General features: G+C 45.5%; 1 protein-coding gene across 3 annotated transcripts in view; it reads right to left on the bottom strand.

Moving 5' to 3' along the window:
- Window positions 1–20,267, bottom strand: part of STK24 (serine/threonine kinase 24) — a 113,540-nt gene extending 93,273 nt beyond the window's left edge. For 2 of the 3 annotated variants that reach the window (XM_046664145.1, XM_046664146.1), the window contains exon 1: window positions 19,919–20,267. In XM_046664145.1, coding sequence (XP_046520101.1) covers window positions 19,919–19,960 — 42 coding nt within the window. In that variant the 5' untranslated portion in view covers window positions 19,961–20,267. Of the gene's footprint in view, window positions 1–19,140; window positions 19,164–19,918 lie in introns of those variants that run through there. The other variant, XM_046664147.1, reaches the window with a different exon arrangement.
- Between the last annotated feature and the right edge of the window lie 6 nt (window positions 20,268–20,273).

Here is a 20,273-nt window from a genome sequence, read left to right as displayed (position 1 = left end):
TACATCAGGAAGGAGGAGAGAAAGGAAAGACCTCATTTTACTCATCTACACCAGTCACTCCAATTACAGCCAGTTCTACGAACAGAGCCCCATCTGCCTGGAATACCCTTTACCCACTAGCACCTTAAAGAACTGTTCTAATACGCACTCAAATGTGGCCTCCTCCAGGAAGACTTCCTCTCTTTCACCCACTTTGGTTAATATCACCTCTCTGGTTAATATCGCCTAGTACTCCCAGTGCTTGCTGGAACCTCTGCCCGGCACTGCACAGTAAGGACAGCAGGCAAGGCTTCTCCATTTCCCTAGCCTCCAGCACAGTGCATTAAACAGAGCAGACATCCAATAAATCTTTGCTGGGTGAAAAATGAGTATCATGTCTCATGAGGAGTATGAAAAGCACTTAAGCGCTGGGAGAAATTGGATTGCTTGAGGGGTCCTGGTTAGAGGTTAGTGACACTTCTGATGGAATTGCTGTGATAGGGAAGAAAAAACCCATCAAAAGGAATTCCCAGCCTTCCCATCAGTTCTAAATGTAAGATAGTGAACAATCCTTTGCAATTAAGGTGACCACAGAATACTTACTCTCAACATTAGTTTCCCCTGGGGAATAAAATCATACAGTTCTGTATTGTTTGATTTTTTTTTTACAATTAGTTATGTATTACTTCTATAATATTTTAAATAAATTTAAATTTGTAACAGCTCAGTTTTTCTTTAAGGAATCTTTACATTAGTTTGGAGGGGAAAAAAGGCACCACGTGGTATTTTTCCCTCCTTACAATCCACAACAGCCTTCCACAGCAAGTGGAGTTATGGGAAGAGATTTAGACTCTAGGGACCAAACCAAGGTCAGAAGCATGAGAGATGCTGAGGACAGGTCAGCAAGGTTGAGGGCAGCTCCACAGAGACCCCAGGAGCTGCAGGAACAAGGGCACGGGCGGAGGCAGGACAGTCAGAGGCAGACCATTTGCAAAGGCTGAGGGAGCACCTGTCCCTCCCCAGGGTTGAGATCTCCCTCCACTTAACCCAGTGGGAAAGGACAGGATAAGGGAAATATCAGAGAATCAAAGCAAAAAAAAAGGACTGACTAAGTGCACACACTTAGTTTTTGACATTAACAGCCTCAAATAACTGGAGAGGAAGAGGACCAAAGGGAACTGTGCAGAACTGCCCTATTAGAATCTTTTCCCTTGTCAGGTTCCAGGTGGCTGCCAGAGCCACCAACTTCTCAAGACATAATTCCAGACACGCGCACCTTGAGAACCCCAAGTGCATGCAGTTCTCACAAGGACAGAGACCAACAGCAATCCAGGCTCCAACAGGCCAAGAGAAACTATTTTCGGTTGAGTCAGAAATTGAAGAAGCCAATGAGGAAAAGACAGTATGTATAGAAAAATATTTCAGTAGAATCAAAATGGCATGTTTTAAAAATACCCTCATTGGTTTTTAGGGCAGTGAAACTATTCTGTATGATACTATAAGGGTGGATACATGTCATTAATCATTTATTAAAACCCATAGAATATACAACCTCAGGAGTGAACCTTAACGTAAACTATGGACTTCAGGGGCTGGCCCGGTGGCGCAGCGGTTAAGTTCACACGTTCCGCTTCTCAGTAGCCCAAGGTTCACCGGTTCGGGTCCCAGGTGCGGACATGGCATCGCTTGGCAAAGCCATGCTGTAGTAGGCATCCCACATATAAAGTAAAGGAAGATGGGCATGGATTCTAGCTCAACGCTACTCTTCCTCAGCAAAAAGAGAAGGATTGGCAGTAGTTAGCTCAGGGCTAATCTTCCTCAAAAAATAAAAATAAAACAATAAAACTATAGACTTCGTGTGTTAAGGTTGTGTCAGTGTAGGTTCATCAATTCTAACAAATATAATCTAGTGCAGGATGTTGATGGGGTGGGGGCAGGAGATATATCGGAAATCTCTGCACCTTCCACACAATTTTGCTGTTTACCTAAAACTTCTCTAAAAAATAAAGTCTATTTAAAATTTTTTTTAAGTATCTTCATTATTCGAGTTAACCCCCAAAGAGCCCATACTTCCCGCAGATGCTTAATGCCCACTGCTCTTTACAGAATAACCCATAGAATATACAAGGTGAAGAATAAAACTTCGAAATGGGCCATTTCACTCTAATTACTAAAATTATCTCTGGCTAAAAGAGTAATAAAACAAGAGTTCTGGTTTAACCTGCCAAGTTTTATCAATTGTCATCTCCAGACCCCCGAATTACCTAAAACATCATGCCTCTTAGATCCAGATTAGATTAACTGAAAGTAAACCACTAGATGAAACTCCAAAATCCCTTTCTCATCTAAAGCTGGCATTTTAGGATGCTTACATTGTACAAATATGAAAGAAAATTATTTTAATAACATAACTACCGAAAATATCTTACCCCTAACACTGCTTTCATTTCTCTTGATTACTCTCCAGGTTGCACCAGGCAGAGTAAGAAGAACCACGGGAACCCCAGTATCACTCGTCTGGATTAAAATGAAAGCTTGCTTAGTTTAGTTAACCTAGAGGTTTCTCGATTTTTATAGGTATAACCAAAGACCAAGATGTTTGAACAACATCCCCTTTCAATTCTGCCACCCAACTCATTAGAAAGTTACAACAGTGCCCTATCCAAGGAGGGGGATACGCTCCAAGACCCCCAGTGGATGCCTGAAAACCACAGAGAGCACTCAACCCTGTAAATACTGTTTTTTCCTATATATACACACCTATGACAAAGTTTAGTTTATTTTAGTTATGCACAATAAGAGATTAACAATAACAATAATAGAACAGAACTATAACAATACACAAATACTACAATAAAAGTTAGGTGAGTGTGATCTCTCGCTCACAACATCTTATCGCAGTGTACTCACCCTCCTTCTTGTGACAATGTGAGACGATGAGATGAAGTGAGGTGAATGACAGGCGTTGTGACCCAGCGTTATCGTAGGACCGAGGCTGACCTTGGAAAGCAAAGCCGTGGACAAGGAGGGACTACTGTACTTTCTGATCCACTTCAGGAGTGACATTCATTAAACTACACGTTAAAGAGTTTTAGGGTCCAAAATAAGTATATCCTAGGTATTTGGAGCTCTAGCATACAATTTATCTAATAAAACTTTTTAAAAGACACTCTTGTCACCTAAGAAACTACAAGCTGCTCTTGACTTAGGGACAATCAGTTCACGAAATGCTCCCACTGATGACAGATTAGCCACCCACAGCACCCCTCCCTCCCTATCGATCCAGCCTGCGGCCACATGTGGAAATTACACGAGGAAAAGCCCTGACATGGCGACAGCGGTGTCCAGAGTAGAAGGACTCTCTGTGAACAGCAGGAGCAGCCCGGTGGAGCACCGAGGTGCCTGTGAGAGGTGAACGCGGGCTCCTCACTTACAATCACCCTCCTCACAGCGCTCACGCCCCTTCTCATAGTGCTAACCACCACGCATGACCTAATTAATAAATCATGAGGCTCCGCCCCTAGCCTGGCCTCTTCCCCCAAGCTCCAGACCCGTATATGTAACCAATTATCCGTTTTCTCCACCTACATTCCAGTTATCTGAAACAGAATTCTTTGCCTACACAGCTTCATCATCTTCTATGCCAATCGATGCCCCATCAGTCATTTACCCACACACCCAAGCCAGAACCCTAGAGGCCATCCTAGGACCCATCTGTCCCTCCCTCACCATCATGACCAAACCCAGCCCAGTCTACCCTCTTAAATAGCTCCCTATTGAATCCCTTCCCCCCCTCCCCTCCCAGCACTGACGCGTCAGTCAGGTCCCACATCAGCTCTCCCCGCCCCCACAATGGCCTCCTAGCTGAGGAACCAGCCTCCACCCTCTGCAGTCCAACCACCAAACTGTTACAACCCAAAATGGGTCTCATTCTGCTGCTTCCAGCTTTGCCAGGAATTTCCTATTACCTAATAGGCTCAGTATGGTCCTTCCTTTATGATCTGGTCCCCTACCTCTTCAATCGCATGTCTCTTGTTCTCCTTCCTTTCCCTTTGAAGTCCAGCAAACTGAACTTCTTGCACTTTTCCAACACTCTATGCTATTAAAAAACTCTTATGCTTTTGAACATTTCTAATCTGTCTGGATTCCTTCCGCCTTTAAAAGAAATTCTTCTAGAACAGAGCTCAGGCATCATTTCCTTTATTAGTCTTCACACTGTCACCTCTCAATATTTAATTATTCCCTCCTATGCTCCTTCTGTGCCTTATACTTCTACAACTGCATTTATCCCACTGAAATGTATGTTGACATACCTGCCTCTGCTATTAGACTGTAAGCTCGCTGAAGACAGTGTTTGTCATTTTTCTTCCTAATCTCAATGCCAGCACGGTGTCTGACACATGGCAGATCTCTCTTCTTCAACTCAGAACATCATTCCTATATAATGCCATCAACTTTTCACTGCCTGATAATCTACCTACTAGAGACCTTCTTCGATCAACACATATTCTTTCTTCCTATAATTAAAAGGAATAATTAAAAGTTCATACTACTTGTATGAACTGGTATAAACACTTTCCCACATCTAGCTAAAATCAATTTTAAAATAAGGAATTGGAATTTTAATTAGGAACCACTGAAACCTATTAAAGGGGACATAGTAAAGAGGGTTTTACATCTGAGCTGCGCTATCCTGAAGGCAGTAAAGGATAGCGGAGAAGGCTACTGGAGGTAACAGTGAGGGCCAGCACCGTGCAAGGGACCGATCGCAGCTCAGAAATACGGCATGGGACCAGTAAAGAAAAATCTCCCTTATACCAGCTACCCCTGCCTTCAGAACCAGGAACTTAACTCTCACCATTACAATTCATTAGTCTTTTCCAGCCTAGCTTCACAACTTAACCACTATTTATAAACTCACTTCTACAAGAAAACATGCTGAATTCCCAACCAACAGACTTACAAACGAAATCTGAAGTTCATTTGGGAACCGCCCATATTTTAAACTTTATTTCTAACACATGAAAAATTTTCCTTTTTCTTTCGCATCAAACTGTAACAATGGTGATCTCGGAAATAAATTACAATCAAAATATTAATACATCTCCTACTAATTTTTATTTTATAAAATACTATAATGTACATGGCCACACAGTCTACATTTATGCTCTTAGCTTAACATAGCAAAGATCTTTACAACACAAAGTATGACACTTGCCTCTTTTTCTTTAATTGTACTTCTATCCAACAAGTTTCCATTTCCATGTTCACGCTCATACGAGTTAAAACAACTAAAGACAACCATACAACAAAGAAAAAATTTTAAATTTGAATAAAGAAAAAAGCAAACGGATACTAGCAGAATTCAGTAGCACTAAATTCTCACATTACTGCCTTATATTTCTCCTTAAGTTCTTCTACTCATTAAAAAAAATATATGGTAGAAGGGTAGGAATACAGGTGTATGTCCCTTATCCAAAATTCTAAAACCAACAGTTTTTCGTAACTTCTCTGGAAGGAAGGTCTACACTGATCTGAAACCATCTGGCAGGAAAACCTGAAGTGACGTAGGGCAATTCACAGTCTTAATGCTAACAGACATGTGCCTCGCTGCTCCCCCACCTGCGGGCTGCGGTGCCAGCCAGGCGGCCCGTCCACAACCCTGGCACCACTACTGCCAGCAGCCCCTGGCGCATGTGGGCACCTTGTGCAGGAAGAAAACATGTATGCAGGTCTGTATCATTTCAATGACAACTGCCCTGTCACTCAAAACACACACACCAGGAAAAGGTTAAAAAGCAGACTTGTGCTATTTGGGGTGAATGCTCATTCAGAGCAGTAATTTTAAGCCACAACGTTTACACTAATCACAGTCTTGTGAATTTCCATATCTACAACTTTTTATTAAATCATAAGACTAAAAAGAAACACACAGGATGTAAAAGCTATTTTAAAACTAGAATATTTAGCACATATACAAATATTCATCCGAAGGACAATTAAGAACACAATTCAGCCAGGCAGGATTCTCACTGTTTGTCTTCAAGCGCCTACATTTGCTTCATCCACAGCCCAGAGGCGGCCCAGAGACTGCTTCTGTCATTCTGAGCTAATGCTCACATTTACACACATGCATGCACACACACCGTCTTTGGGGGCCCCAGTCCACATGCAGTGTCCTCTGTTTAGAATACAACCCGGCAAGAGACAGGAGCTCAGGATGAACTGCAGCACCACTGGGTGGGTGGTCTCACTTACCAATGTAAGCAAAGCAGTTAACTACAAAAACTCATTAAAGAGCAACAGCAGTGCTTACCAATAACACTGTGGGGGGAGGGGAAGGGTCAATAATGTTCTTCTTTCTCCAAAGGCAAAAGAAAAACAGCGAAATTATTCTGTCTAACCAGCAGAGCCAAACAGGAATATGCTCCTGGCTAGAACCTTGCGTGCTAAGGACCAGGCACGCCCTACATTACAGAGGCCAGGGTAAGTTGGTAAGGACGTTAAAATAATAACCATGAAAGTAAGGACATTAAAATAATCACCATGAAAACTGTGTGGAAATGGGGGGATAACATTTACAATCCATTTCTGAATGGAAAACAATATAAAAAGAGCAACTGGCCCTGCCCGGTGGCGTAGTGGTTGGGGTCGCACAATCCACTTCGGCAGCCCAGGGTTCAGATCTGGGTACGAACCCACACACTGCTCATCAAGCCATGCTGCGGTGATGGCCCACATTCAAAATAGAGGAAGACTGGCACAGATGTTAGCTCAGGGACAATCTTCCTCAAGGAAAAGGAGGAAGACGGGCAACAGATGTTAGCTCAGGGCCAATCAGGGCCAATATTCCTCACTTAAAAAAAAAAAAAAGGAAAAGTGTACCTCTGAATGACTGCAATTACTTAAAGACACATCTGCACAAAGATGATGACTGGAAAATAAGCAAAATAGAAAACAGCTATATTCAAATAGTGGGATTATAGACGCTTTTGCTTTAAAAATAATTTAACAGGGCATGGCGTGAGGGTGTTTTTCCAGCCAGGGAGAGGTTCCATTTCTGTACCCACCTTCAGCCCCCACTTCACATTATTTTTTCAAAGACTATGCACAGACAACATGGTCAGGGTAGGAAATGGGCCTGGAACCCTGCAGTCAATAAGCAACCACGGACCCTTCTGCTGGTTTTCACAGGGCCTGATGGCCACGAATTCCCCAACAGAAGCAGTTATCACTACTCTGATACAAAAGGACCAACAAAGGGAAGAACTATTTTCAGGGGATTTCAAAAGCAACCTTATCTAATTGCTACAGCTGACATATTAAGCAATTATCCATACAAGAGGCTCTCTATAAAAATACTGAGAATTTTACATTTTAAAAGGCTTAAAATATGTATCATCTTAAGACATTTTTCTCCAATTACTTTTCAGGATGTTGGGGGTTTGTTCCCTTTGGAAATATCAGAGAAATATAAACTTTGTTCCTTTGGAAATATAAAGAGGAAAAATTATTTCTGACCAGGAGTGCTACAAAAGCTTCTTTTAGGCTACTTACAACCATAATCTGATAAAGTCAGATTACAATGAAGAAATAATAAAATAACACATCTTACATGCACACACATATATGAACATAAACATACATATATGGGGCGGGGGGAGCGCTGGAAGGCCTGTTCTCAAGAACCATTTGTCCACATAAACAGCAATGCATCAAAGAGGAGGGAATTGGGTAGATGATGGGAAAACTGCTTTTCAACTCAAACTGTTTTAAACTATGTAATCACTTTAAAATACGACCCTGCTTCACACCTATAGGGAAACGAAATTCCATCCCACAGAATCCAGGGTCACACCTCAGGCTGCTGGTGCTGCCGGCCCAGACCCACTGGCGAGTGTGACTGAGATCCCCACGACCATCAGCTGCGTGTCACTCACTCCCCCACACGCTCCACTGATGAACACAGGCAGCCTGGGTAACTCAGCCAGGAAGTGCACGCAGTTTCACTTCACGAAAGCACTTCATCTTTTCCTGAAGAAGGCAGTGTGGAGGAAGGCATTCTGAATGACAAACTGGGTTTTTTAGAAATACTTCAGATTCACTATTAACAAAGAAAAGAGAAGAGCTCAAACCTCACAACTACCTTTCCTGACACAGCCCACCCCCTAAGTCGGCCTAACACCCCATTTACCCTCGTACCGGAAAAAGCCATATAACCAACCACAGAAAAATTACAATGCTCTTAAAAAAGTGAAGTCCCCTCCCCACCTCAGAAAACCACCCTCAAATAAGCAAGTCTCACAGAATCAAAGTCTAGCTAATCACAGTACACGCTAATAAAAGACTGCTAATACAGAAATACACTTCATTTTTTGAATTAAAAATCAAATCAACTATACATAAAAGCATAAAACCTCTGACACCCCAAACATTAAAAAGACTACAGGTCTGGAATATTCTTCTCAGTACAGAGATATACATGTATCTTCAGTTAATTGTTAAAGAGAGCAGCTACAAGGAAAGAAAATCAGTTTGTCCAAAGAGAGTCCATCACTTTCCTAACTGGACACCACCCCGCCCCCAGCAGGTGCTCATCACTGAGGCCTGCCGGGGAGCCCACAGGCCACACTGTAGGGGAGCCGGATGGACGGTGCAGACTTCCCTGAAGTCTCCCCTTAAAATCCAAGCAAGGAAAAGAAGGCAACATAATATAAATACTAACAGCTCAGCAGGGGCTACTGGGCAAAGGAATCTGGGGGTGTCCTGAGGGTGAGCAGGGTCCCAGAGGCAGGAGGAGCCGACAAGGGGTGAGGTGGATGGAAAGCAGCAAGAGGAAACTGGGAGTTAACAAGAGGCCCTGCGTTGTAAGCTGAAGTTTCTATTAGTATTAGTAGAGTCAGTATTTATATCATGTTGTTATTTGGTCAGGAAGCCACGAAAGGCTCTTAAGCAGAGAGTGACTGGGGAAAATGACGGTTAAGAGAAAGAGAGGTTATCCTGGCCACACTGTGCAAGATCATCAGGGTCAGGGCTTTTGTTCTGGTTCAGGATTTTCTAAAAGAACCATGGAATGCTAATTCTGAGAGATGCATTTCTTAAAAAAAAGGAGGTTCCAAGGTCAAAAAGACACGGGAGCACACATCTTCCTCCACCCCCAACAGGTTTATAACACATGCTAAAATACTGAAGGCTCTAACAATTCTTACAGTTAAAAAGCCTATTTAATTCCCAAAGTCAGTCTTCTGAAATGCAAGCCATAAGTCGCAAGCACTGATTTTCCATTGCACTGCCTGTCAAATGGGCATCGCTACACATGCTCCACAGTGGGGAGCAACAGGGATGTAAGGATTTTTAGTTCTCCGGTGCAATGGTTCTCCAAGTGCAGTCCCTGAGGCAGCCACACACCTGGAAGCTTACTAGAAATGCAAACTCCACCCCAGAGGCCTGCAGTTTATCAAGCACTCCAGGCGATGAGGATAAATGCTAGAATTTGGAAATCACTGTTAGACCATTGGGTATTTTTCTCAGTTAATACTTCACAGTTCAAAACAATCTGGGCAACAGCTGAAAGGCAATCAACAAGCAGTCAAAGGCCCCAATCCCACCCTAAGAGGGGCCCAAGGGCTTAGGAGAGAGAAGAGAGACACAGGGAAAACCCCTTCAAACCCCAGTCCCCTCCCCTACAGCCACAATCCTCAACTCTAGAAAGCCTATGAAAAATAACACTGGAACATGAACAATGTCTTCCTTAAAAGTTAAAAAAAAAAAAAATAATGGAAATAAAAGTGTCCAAAATACCATGAATTACTACCCCTGAACTGGGCTGGTTTCAGGAAGCTGGATGCACAAGCTGACCCCTAGGGTAACAGGGGCCACACGGGGGGCAAGAGGGGGCAGGATCCGAGATGCTCAGTGCAGGCGTTCTGGTGTAAGAAGGTAAACAGCACCAATGCTGGCACCCAAAGTCAGGGCTCCACTCCCAGTGGGGCTGTTTTCTAACTGAGGGGCCTGAGCTTCCTAAGCCTCAGTCTTCTCACCTGGAGCCTGGCCTTGGGGACTACCCCGGGTCATAAGCAGCCTCCCACAAGGCCTGGCCTCAGGGAGGAGCTCAGTAAAACTCAGGCCCCTTCCCACAAGGCTTCCACTAAGCTTTTATCTTCTGGACTGACATCAACACAGCAAGGCCAAAGGCACCGTTCACCTGTCCCACTTACCCACTCAAGGAACACAGGAAGCAGAAGGGAAAAGAAGACCCGCCTACCAGTGGGAACAGCGGAGGAAGTGAGTAATTCTTTGTACTTAACAGATCTTTTTCTTTTTAAATTACCTCTCAAGAAATGTTTGGTACAAGGAAAGTGCATCAAACATACTGAAGGAATGTTCCAGCAATACCTTTCTTCAGCAGGTTCTCAGTTCATCAGGAGGTCAGGTAGCAACTTAACAAGGAACATGCCTTCAAAGTTATCCTAGGAAACTGTGCCTAAAATAGCTGCTGACCAACACCCAGCCCCAAATTCTGGACTACTTTTCATTTTCCCTCCACAGTTTATCACGGTCAATTTCTACCCAAAAAAGGACTTTGTTCCTGAGTAGGAAATGCACCCTTGGAGTCATCTGTCCACTTGTCTGAGGATTTAGGGAGCAGTGCCGGCCTGGGCCCGTAACTGGGGTGCAGAGACATCCACTCTTCACTCCCAAGGCCGCAGCGCACGACCCTCTAACCCGCAGCAAGCTGGGGCGCCGCGTGCGCCTGAGCCTGAGCCCGCCCAGGCGGCCACTCAGCATCTGCTGTGCATCTGTGCCCCAGCCCCGCGCTGACACGCAGCCTGCAGTGAGGCTGCCGCCACCCTGGCAGGAAGCGAATTCTGGACCATGGGCTGGGCCCCTGAAACACCAGTCAACTTCAGCAAATGTTTCTCCAAAGAGATACCACGGGGCTCCCTGAAACGGTTCTGTGCCCGGGGGATCTTGAGGCCAGAAAACGAGAGACAGAATGAAGAAAAGCAGGTTCTTAGTTCAAGCCAGGGAGGTGGAGGTCACTGACGGAGATGTGGAAAAGCAAGCATATATTTATATTGTCATTTACTCGCAGAGAGAAAAGAGCAGGCGAAAGTCCATGATGAAGAGAACAGTGGCTCAGAAGTCCTTCCCCACCTGGGCACTGGGCAGGCCTGACCTTGGAATTCAAATTCTGTTCACTCATCTACAAATTGAAGAGAGTGACTTCCAGGTAGAAAGCACACTGAGCATAAGCATCTGCTCTGGTCAATCCTGAAATCCCACTAAAACCATAATAAAGGGGGTTTTCTTAAAAGGCTAACCCTCCGCGTACCAGGAGGGGAGAGAGGACCAAAAGCAATGAAATTCCAGAAGCTGGAAAGTAGGTGCTAGTAAGAAAGATGGGGGAGAAGACAAATGCTACGCTACAGGTGGACAAAGCAGAGAACCAACTCCATCCACAGCGCTGGATCTCCAAAACTCAGGAATCGGCAGCACCAGGTCCCTCCCGAAGGGGAGCACCTGCCATAAGGAGGAGCGGCTGAAAGTCAGCCAAAGAAGTGGTCAGATACTCAGATTGCCTTCCCCACTCCCCACAGCCAAGCAACTGCCCCTTGCCTCCCCAATCAAGGAAACTGAAAGCATATTCTCCGGAAAGGAAAACTGAGGGTTTCTGGAGCAGGAATGAAGCTACACAACACACTGCCCCCACACTCAGCCCTTTCCCTCCATCCAACACTCAGGGGGGCATGAGGCTTCAGGCTGGAGGAGGGAAGAGGGCACCCAGAGTGCACCCAGTGTGGACAACCAGCAGTTCAGACCAGAACAAGTTGGAAGGCTCAAGCAAAGGCTTCTCCAGGAAGGCAAAACGTACAAAAAGCTAAAAAACTGACACAAGCCATTCCGCAATTCTACTGTCCAGTGGGAGCCCCTGACATCACCGTGCTTAAAAAGATCCACTCAAGAGCTCAGATTCCAACCAGCTTGGTAGTCCTCCACTCCTAAATATGCGTGGGCATTTGTGGGTGGCCTCCACCATAAAAAATGGAGACCAAAACCAACAGGGGAGAAGAAGGAGCCTTGGAGGAAGAGAATCTATTGAGGAAAAAAAACAATGTAACTGCAATTAACATTTTCATGGAGATAGCCAATATTTCAATTGAAACAATTAAGGAACATTCAGAGAACCAAAAAGAACTCAGGATTTCGAAAACAAGAGCAGAAATAAAATATTCATTGGAAGAGCTGGAAAATCAAGTTGAGACAATCTCCCAGGAAGCTAAGTAAAAAAGACAGAGGTGGAAAACAGGTGTAAAAACATAAGAACATTTGAGGACCAGTCCAGAAGGTCCAATATCGAAATGACAGAGTTTAAGAATGAAAACATAGAAAATGGAGGGGGGAGGGGAATCAAAGAAATAATTCAACAAAAAAACTTGGGTTGCTTGATTGGGGGGCCACAAAGTACCTGTCACAAAAAATAAAAACAGACTCACACCAAGACACATCATTATGAAACTTCAGATCACAAAGAAAAAACTCAGATCTGATTAAGTTCAGGAAGAACAAAACAGCTGGTGTCCACAGAATCTGGTATTGGTGGGGCACTGCAACACTGGAAGCTCAAACACAATGGAGCAAGGCCTTCAAAATTCTGGAGAAAAATCATTTCCACCCTATGACTATATATCGTGCCAAAACATCAATCAAGAGGAAAAGTAAAAATAAAGAAATTTTCAGATATCCAAGGCCTCAACAACCCCATCTCCCATGTACCCTGCATTCACAGGAAGGCACTGCGAGTTACACTGCACTAACACAACGGTGGAAACCTAGGAGTCCCTCAGACAAGGGCGAAGAAAGACAGAAGACACCAGTCGTGTACCAAGTGCGGAAGACCACCTGTCCAGAGGGAGCAGGTGGGAAGGCCAATGGGGAGACTCTGGGAAGGTGAAATGGATAACCCGTCTGCTCTACCTGAACCTTCCAAAAGAAGGTTCAACAACTGGTGCAAGTCTGGGGTTAAGTTAGAAGTACCGCTGTAAGACTAAACGCTTGCATCCCTCCAAAACTCTGTGGCGAGACCCAACCCCCAATGGGATGGTATTAGGAGGTGGGCCTTTGGGAGGTGATCAGGTCATCAGAATGGAGCCCTGAGGATTGGGATTAATGTCCTCATAAATGAGATCCCAGAGAGCTCCCCTGCCCCTTCCGCCACATGAAGACACATCGAGAAGACACCCATCAATGAACCAGGTTCCTCACCAGACACCGAATCTGCTGGCTCCTTGATCTTGGACTTCCCAGCCTCTACAACTGTGAAAAATAAATGTTTGCTGTTTAAGACACCCAGCCTAGGGTATTCTGTCATAACAGCCTGAACTGACTAAGCACATTACCAAAAAACATCTTACACAAAAGATCTGAAAAGTAATCTGGGTTAACTAACAGCTGGGCTGGGAATACAGGTGCACAGGCATATTAATGTTCACGCTGATCTAACCAAAGTTACACTGCAACCATACTGGGAGAGAGAGGGGAGGTACATGTGAGTGAAGCAGGCAAGGAGAAGAGAACTAAATCCTCATCTTCAGAGTGCAAAGTCTATAGATATCGCGTCGAACTAGAAAAAAAGTAGCAGCAATTTTTAAATGTTCTCTATACACAAGAAAAGAACAACAATCAGCTAAGAGATCTAAGGGGCTGCCTTTGGGGAGGAGGAAATGGAGGCCAGAGGTGACTCAGCTACCTTTCCAAACAGACCTTACAAAGGCCATCTGACTCCTTGAAACATATGTTTAACTTTTTTAATAAACACTAAACAAAAATCCTAAATAATTAAAAATAAAACAAAGGATTTGGATCTATACAGTCCTTTCAAATCTCAGGGCCTAAAAGTCTTTTTAAAAACAGGAAGAGACCTAAAATAAAAGGAAGATAAACACCAGCTACATATCTGGTAAGCATTAATATAAAACTCAAAATGTCCCCACAGTTTATTCAGGTACCAGTAGGGCACTGAACAGATGAGGTTCCTTTTGCTGACCAGGAGCCCTCCTGAAAACACAACGGAAGGTCTCTCAAATCAAAAACGCTGCTCCCAGGGGTGTGCACATCAAGTGCCTTTGTAATCCACAGTTTGGGTTGTTTTATACTTTGTAGCAAGCAAAGACAGTCTCCTTTTATTTCCCTTCATCTAAACCTGGGAAAACAGGGAGCCATTTAGGATTAGGAAAGTCCATATTCATCCCCAGGAGCCACGTGTTGTAAATAGCCATGGTTTTTTTCCCAAAGCATTCGGCACTAAGAATTTTAAATGTATTGCACTGCAAAAACATAAATTATGGGAAATGACTGGTCCAACAGACACGAGTGTCTGACTCTAAGCAGCAACAGAGGGATAACAGACTGCAACTTCTATTTCCCGCACTTACTCCTGCCGCAAGATTCCGTTAATGATAACAATGCTGCGCTGAAGCCTAAAAAAAGCCACAGAAGGGTCAGTTGGGTGTGGTCCATTTCCTGCAGGTATGGAGTTTCCAAGCTAGCAGCTCTGAATCACCGGGAGAAATCACTCAAAGAGAAAGCCAAGTGGCATGTTTCTCATGAGATCTTCAAACTGCCTGACTCTGGCTTCAGCGCGACTTTACAGTTTTCCTTATTTCTTCAGTAACTCCTCACACTACGTCTTGTACCAAGGTCCTAGAAAAATACAGCTGAACTGAAAAGCAATGTCAACCAGCATCAAATAAGTAAGCTCAGCTCTGCCCAGTAGAACAGTAGCTCCAAGATGAGCACAAAATTACATCAAGGAACAAGAAAAGCAATGACGACGGCTGCCACTTGCCCCAAACTACTCTCTGTAGGGACACTGTGCTATGTTAGCAGCCTAGAAAAATCTAATCTGACCAACTTCTACTTGAAGGTCACTTGGTCCTATGTGAAATACTATCAAGAATGTTCCCAGAGCTGGGATTAGAACCAAAATGCCCTGGACTCCTCTAAGTTCGAGTTTTAATTTTAGTTTCAAAAAATTGCGACAGCCCTCTCCCCAAAAAACACACTTTTAAGCAAAACAAATTCTTAACATTGTTAAGTTTTAGCAACAGAGGAAAAGAGGGAATATGAAGTATTGAAATAAGTATTAAAAAAAAACTCAGCAAGTAACAGAAAAGCAGGCCTTTATTTTCCTTATTTCTCTTTGGCACAGAACAGCAAAAAGGCTTGAAATCAGGGGGATGGGAGAGAGTAATAAAAGACTATAAAGTGTTCCTCGAGAGTTCAGATTCCCAAAGCTTGAGTCACCCTTGCTAAAACATCCACCTGGGCTATCCTGCTGACACCGGAACCTCCAACACTGTCTTCTCAGCACCCACCTTCTATCCTGCGGTTCCTCTCACCTACAGTGCTACCACCACTTCCCAGCACTCCCCAGAATGCAATCCTTCATCTTATCCTACCACCTGCAATGAAGAAAAGCAGAGTTCCCAAAGCACATGACACTCACCACTCCGCCACGCAGCACCGCCAGCCAGGACTGTGGGCCCCTTCCCTGGGCCTCTGCTGCCCTCCGGCTCTGGGATCCAGGCTAGCCCACTTGAACTTGCCTCGTGCCTTCCGCCCACATACCATACCTCTGCTCTCTCTGCACCTCAGCATTTGAACCTTCTTACCTGAATCGGCCCTCGCTAGGCTGCTGACTTTCTGCAGGCAGGCCAAAGGAGGTGCTCACCTGTGCCTCCCACTGCTCCTGGCACCACAGAGAAATAAATGTGTGGCATGAACGCAGGCTCCGCGCCCTGTCCAACCTTCTAGGTCACCAGGCCACACTCTATAGTTCAGCATTTTCCTCAAGGTGCTTTGAGAACCTAAGTCCCACAAACACCAGGAATGTCCACACACTATACCATGGCCACCTTCCCAGGAGGCAGATGCTAACAGGCTGAACACGGGGAGGGTCTTCCATGGAAGCAGGAAAAAATTATGGAAACACGACACTCACAAGAAAAAAAAAATACAAGAGCACTTCAGCCACAATTAAATGCAGCTGTCCTTCTGTTTTCCTTCATTCCCCAGATTTCCAGAGCACACAGGTTTCCCCAGGGTAAGCAAGAGCACTCCAGAAAAGTTCCCAGCGTGTCCAAACTGGCCAGGAAACGTCTTTCTCGCTCTCCCAACACAAAGGGGCATTCTTGGCAAAGGTCTGTTTCGCCAAGCAGCTAGAGACCCAAAAGGGGAAAGGGTGGGCAGGATGATGTTAACAAATGCAACTGTAAGTTTTCCAGCTATTCCTATAAACTGTCTCTTCTTTCAAATATTAGAGTACCTTAAATTTACAACATTCTCAAAACATGCTAAATTAATTTAGGCCCCACTACACATGTGACATCTAATCCAGCATTTTTCAAACTTGGGTCAAACCAGCCAGCTGTGAAATCAATTTAGTGTTGCAATCGGCTCAGGTTTTTTGTTTTTTGGGGGTTTTTCTAAATAAAATACGTCCCACATCAGTACATCACAAGAAGTAAGGATCAGAACAATCTTCTGAAACTTCTGTTTCAGGACTTGATGTAAAACATATTTCTCACGTGGGTCAAGGTCCAGAAGAGTTTGAAAGTAACTGATAAAACTCTGTAAGAGAAACTTATAAACCAAAACCTAGTCCTTTTTAAATTACAACTTACGCAAACTAAAAGCTGATAATGCTCCCACCTCCAAGGGAAGCTTTTCTTTTAATCTGAATTAAATTGAGTGAAACAGGGGCCAACCCCACGGTCGAGTTGGGTAAGTTCCAGCGCTCTGCTTCGCGGCCCAGGGTTTCGCTGGTTCGGATCCTGGGGGCGGATGTGGCACCACTCATCAAGCCATGCTGAGGCGGCGTCCCATGTGCCACAACTTAGAAGGACCCACAACTAAAAAAATATACAAGTATGTACCGGGAGGCTTTGGGGAAAAAAAAGGGAAAATAAAATCTTTTAAAAAAAAGAAAAAATTGAGTGAAACAACAAATGTTCAATGAAGGACAAAGAGTAGTGAAACCCACAAATCAAACTGATTTATGTCTTTTCGTAGCTATGACATTCAGTTCGTGATTTCTATTTTTTTCTAATATGAAACTGGGGTGTGGGAGGTAAAAAAAAAAAAAAAAAGGGACTGCCCGTGGCAACCTTCATTAAACATTCACTAAAAATGATAACTCATTCAGATTTACAGTCATCCCTCCCTCACCCAGACCATGAGCCTTCAATAAGAGTGGCTGATTGAATAAAACATCTATCTGATAGTTCTAATTTCTTCAGCAAACCCAAGCTGGAATGAAATAACCTTTAATTTTCACAAAAGTAATAATAAAGCCATCATTCAGCATAGCGAGTAGGAGTTCAGTCTTGATGGGAGGAACGACCTGCTTTCCAATCACAAATTTGCCACATTACACACTATCTCCCCTTGGTCAGTTCAATTAGTCTCTGTTGGTTTACCACATCTACAAAATGGCATAAATAATACTTATGCCTCAAGCGGTAGCCGTGAAAATCAAGAGGCCTAAAAATGATTTGCAAGACAGTAAAGAATGGTGTTTATACTAAAATGTTCTCATTCAGGTTTTGGGGGGATTTTTAAGCATCTTTGCCTAGGCTGCCTGAATTCACTCTTTCTGCCTTTCTGAAATATTTTAAGCCAGCTCCTTATAAGCCCTGGTCAGTAGACGAGAGGGGAAAAAAAGCAGGGAGGAGACATCTCAGGACAGGGCCCGGAAGGGTTGGTACTTCCCTCCTGTTTTATCCTAGAGAACAGTCAGTCCGAGGCAGGTGCCTTTCATTTAATCCTCAACAACAACTCCGAGGAAAGCCTCCCCGGGCAGTGGCAGCTGCTAATTCCAAGTAGAAAATAAATGTGCTTGTTGTTTTTCTCTTTTAGGGGGAAGGGAGAGGAAAGGAATGTTCTTCCCCAAATGGCACACTAAAAACAGTTATCACACAGTTTGAAGATGTTCTTAAATGCAGGATGGCTGTCAGAAGCCACCTTCGCACCTTTCAAACTATCACAGCTGAAAATGTGGTCTCTCAACCAAATAAAAATGTATCAGCTTTTACACGGAGAAAACAAAAACAGTTCCCTTATAACGCTACTTAGGAAATACAGTATATTTGGGAGGCAAAGTTAGTAAAGGAATTTTACCTTCTTTTCCCAGGATTTAAAAATTTTGGCTCACACTCTTGAAGAAAAAAGAAAGTGAGGACAAAAAAATGTCGAGACCAGACACCACCTGGTGAGCATCTGATACTGACCTCAGGGCATCAGCCAGCAGGGCAGTTAAGTACCTTTTCAAACTGATTCGCTTTACACAAAGGCCAAATACCTCCATGCTAAACTCTAAGTGAGGCCTTGCTGCTGGATTACAACCAGATTAATACAATATAAAGGTCAATGTAAAGAAAATATTAACTAAATGCATTTTTGTTATCATTTCAAAGAAGTCCTTGCTCTACTGGTCAGAAATAATTCTTCACGCAGCTCACCTTGCCTTCCTGCCTCTAAATTCAAACCAAACCAAAGCAAGAACTTTAGGAAATACCAAGAAACCACATCTGACTTTTACTTAGTTGTCAGCAGAAGCTTAGGTTTTAAATGCGTGTTGAGTTTAAAGGCTCTTTAAATGAGATTCAATGACAGTTTTCTTCAAGCACACTCAAGATATTAATTGTAACTGCTACTCCTTAAAAAAAAAAAAAGAAGAAGAAGAAACTTGGACCAAAATTCTGGTACCTTTATGTTCCTATTTTTCCAGATTTCAAACCTGAACAGTGAAATCCACTTCTCTTTTCATGGCTTAAAAAGACCTGCCTCAGAAGAGGTGGCGCAGATCCCCAGCTCCTAAGAGGCCAGGTCTGAGTGTAGTTCTCAGCCCTCAAGAGCGAGGGAAGAAGAAAAAATGAACCCGTAAATGTCTGTAAAATAAATAATCCACTTGGAAAATCGTGGTTGTTTTCTTAGGTTCACTCGCTTAGCTAAACTGAAAGAGCAAAACTTTAAAGACATCCTGATCATTTTGCCACCACGTAGGCGCTTACAAACACTACAAATCTGCCAGGATGGTGGTTTTATTTTTCAAAGGGCTAAAACACAGTCCCCAATGGCGAAAAACTTTAATGCGTTCACCTCCATCTGAAATTCAACCTCACCCCCCTCCAAAAGTCACTGGTAGACCAGGATGCCACCAAGTATCAACGGAGAGGGAGACTGGGAAGAACTCATCTGGATCCAATCCAGTCTGAAAAGCAAAGCCCAGGGTCCGGGATCAGGCGGGTCGGCCTCGGTAGGGCACCCCAGTGCACGTCGTCCGATGGATCCCTCCTTCCAGAAGGTTTCCAGGCTCGCACTTTCTCTGCCTGCTCCAGAAGGAAGGGCGCGGAACGAACGCGCTGGAAGGGGGCTGGCGGTTACACCTCCCCGCACCCCGCCCTGCCTCCGCCACCGGCTGAGCCGGCCCGGGACGAGTCGGGGCGCGCCCGGGGCTCCCCTCCACCTCTCGACTTCCCGCCCGCCCGCCGGGGGGTCAGGGGCCTCGGCCGCCCGCCGCCCGCCGGGCCCAGAGCCCGAGCCGGGCCTCCAAGGGCATTTCTCCGCATCCCTTCTCCCCGGGGCCGGGGCCGGGGCCGGCGCTCGGGAGGCGTGGGGAGAGGAGAAAGCCGGGAGGACGAGGCGGCGGCGCCCCGCATCCCCCTGCGACCGCTGCGCCGCCGGCCGGCGAGGGCCGCCTCCAGGCCGCGGCCCCAGGTCCCCGCACACCCCGCCCCGGGCCGCCGCACGGGCGGCCGGCGCGACCCCGGAAGGGGCAGCGTGGGGGGGCCGTGTTTACACCGCCAAGTTCCCGCTTCCGCCCCGGCCCGCGCATCCCTGCCTCCCTCCGTCCCTCGGCGGCCCGGATCCTGCCTACCTGCATGCCCGGCAGGCCCGACTGCACCGGGGAGTGAGCCATGGCGGGCAGGACGGCCACTTCCTGGGACGGGACGGCCGGGCCGCGGCGATCCGCGCGGGCGACGAGGTCCGCGGGCCGCGCGCAGCCCTCGGGCGGCGGGGGCGGCCGGCCAAGCCCAGTCGGGCTGCGGCGGCACCGGCCGGAGCCCGAGGCCACCCCAGCCCCTGCGGTCCCGGGCCGGGCGGCGAGCTCAGCGGCGGACAGCGGGCCACGTCTCCATGCACGGCGCCGGGGAGGGGCTTGAGGGGCGCGGGGCCTCGCCGCGATCTGCCGCCGCTGCTCCTCGGCTGGAGCCGGGCGGCCTGGGCCCGCG

Source organism: Equus quagga, chromosome 6 (genome assembly GCF_021613505.1).
Source record: "Equus quagga isolate Etosha38 chromosome 6, UCLA_HA_Equagga_1.0, whole genome shotgun sequence".
Classification (NCBI taxonomy): domain Eukaryota; kingdom Metazoa; phylum Chordata; class Mammalia; order Perissodactyla; family Equidae; genus Equus; species Equus quagga.
This window is presented reverse-complemented; position numbering and strand designations above follow the sequence as displayed.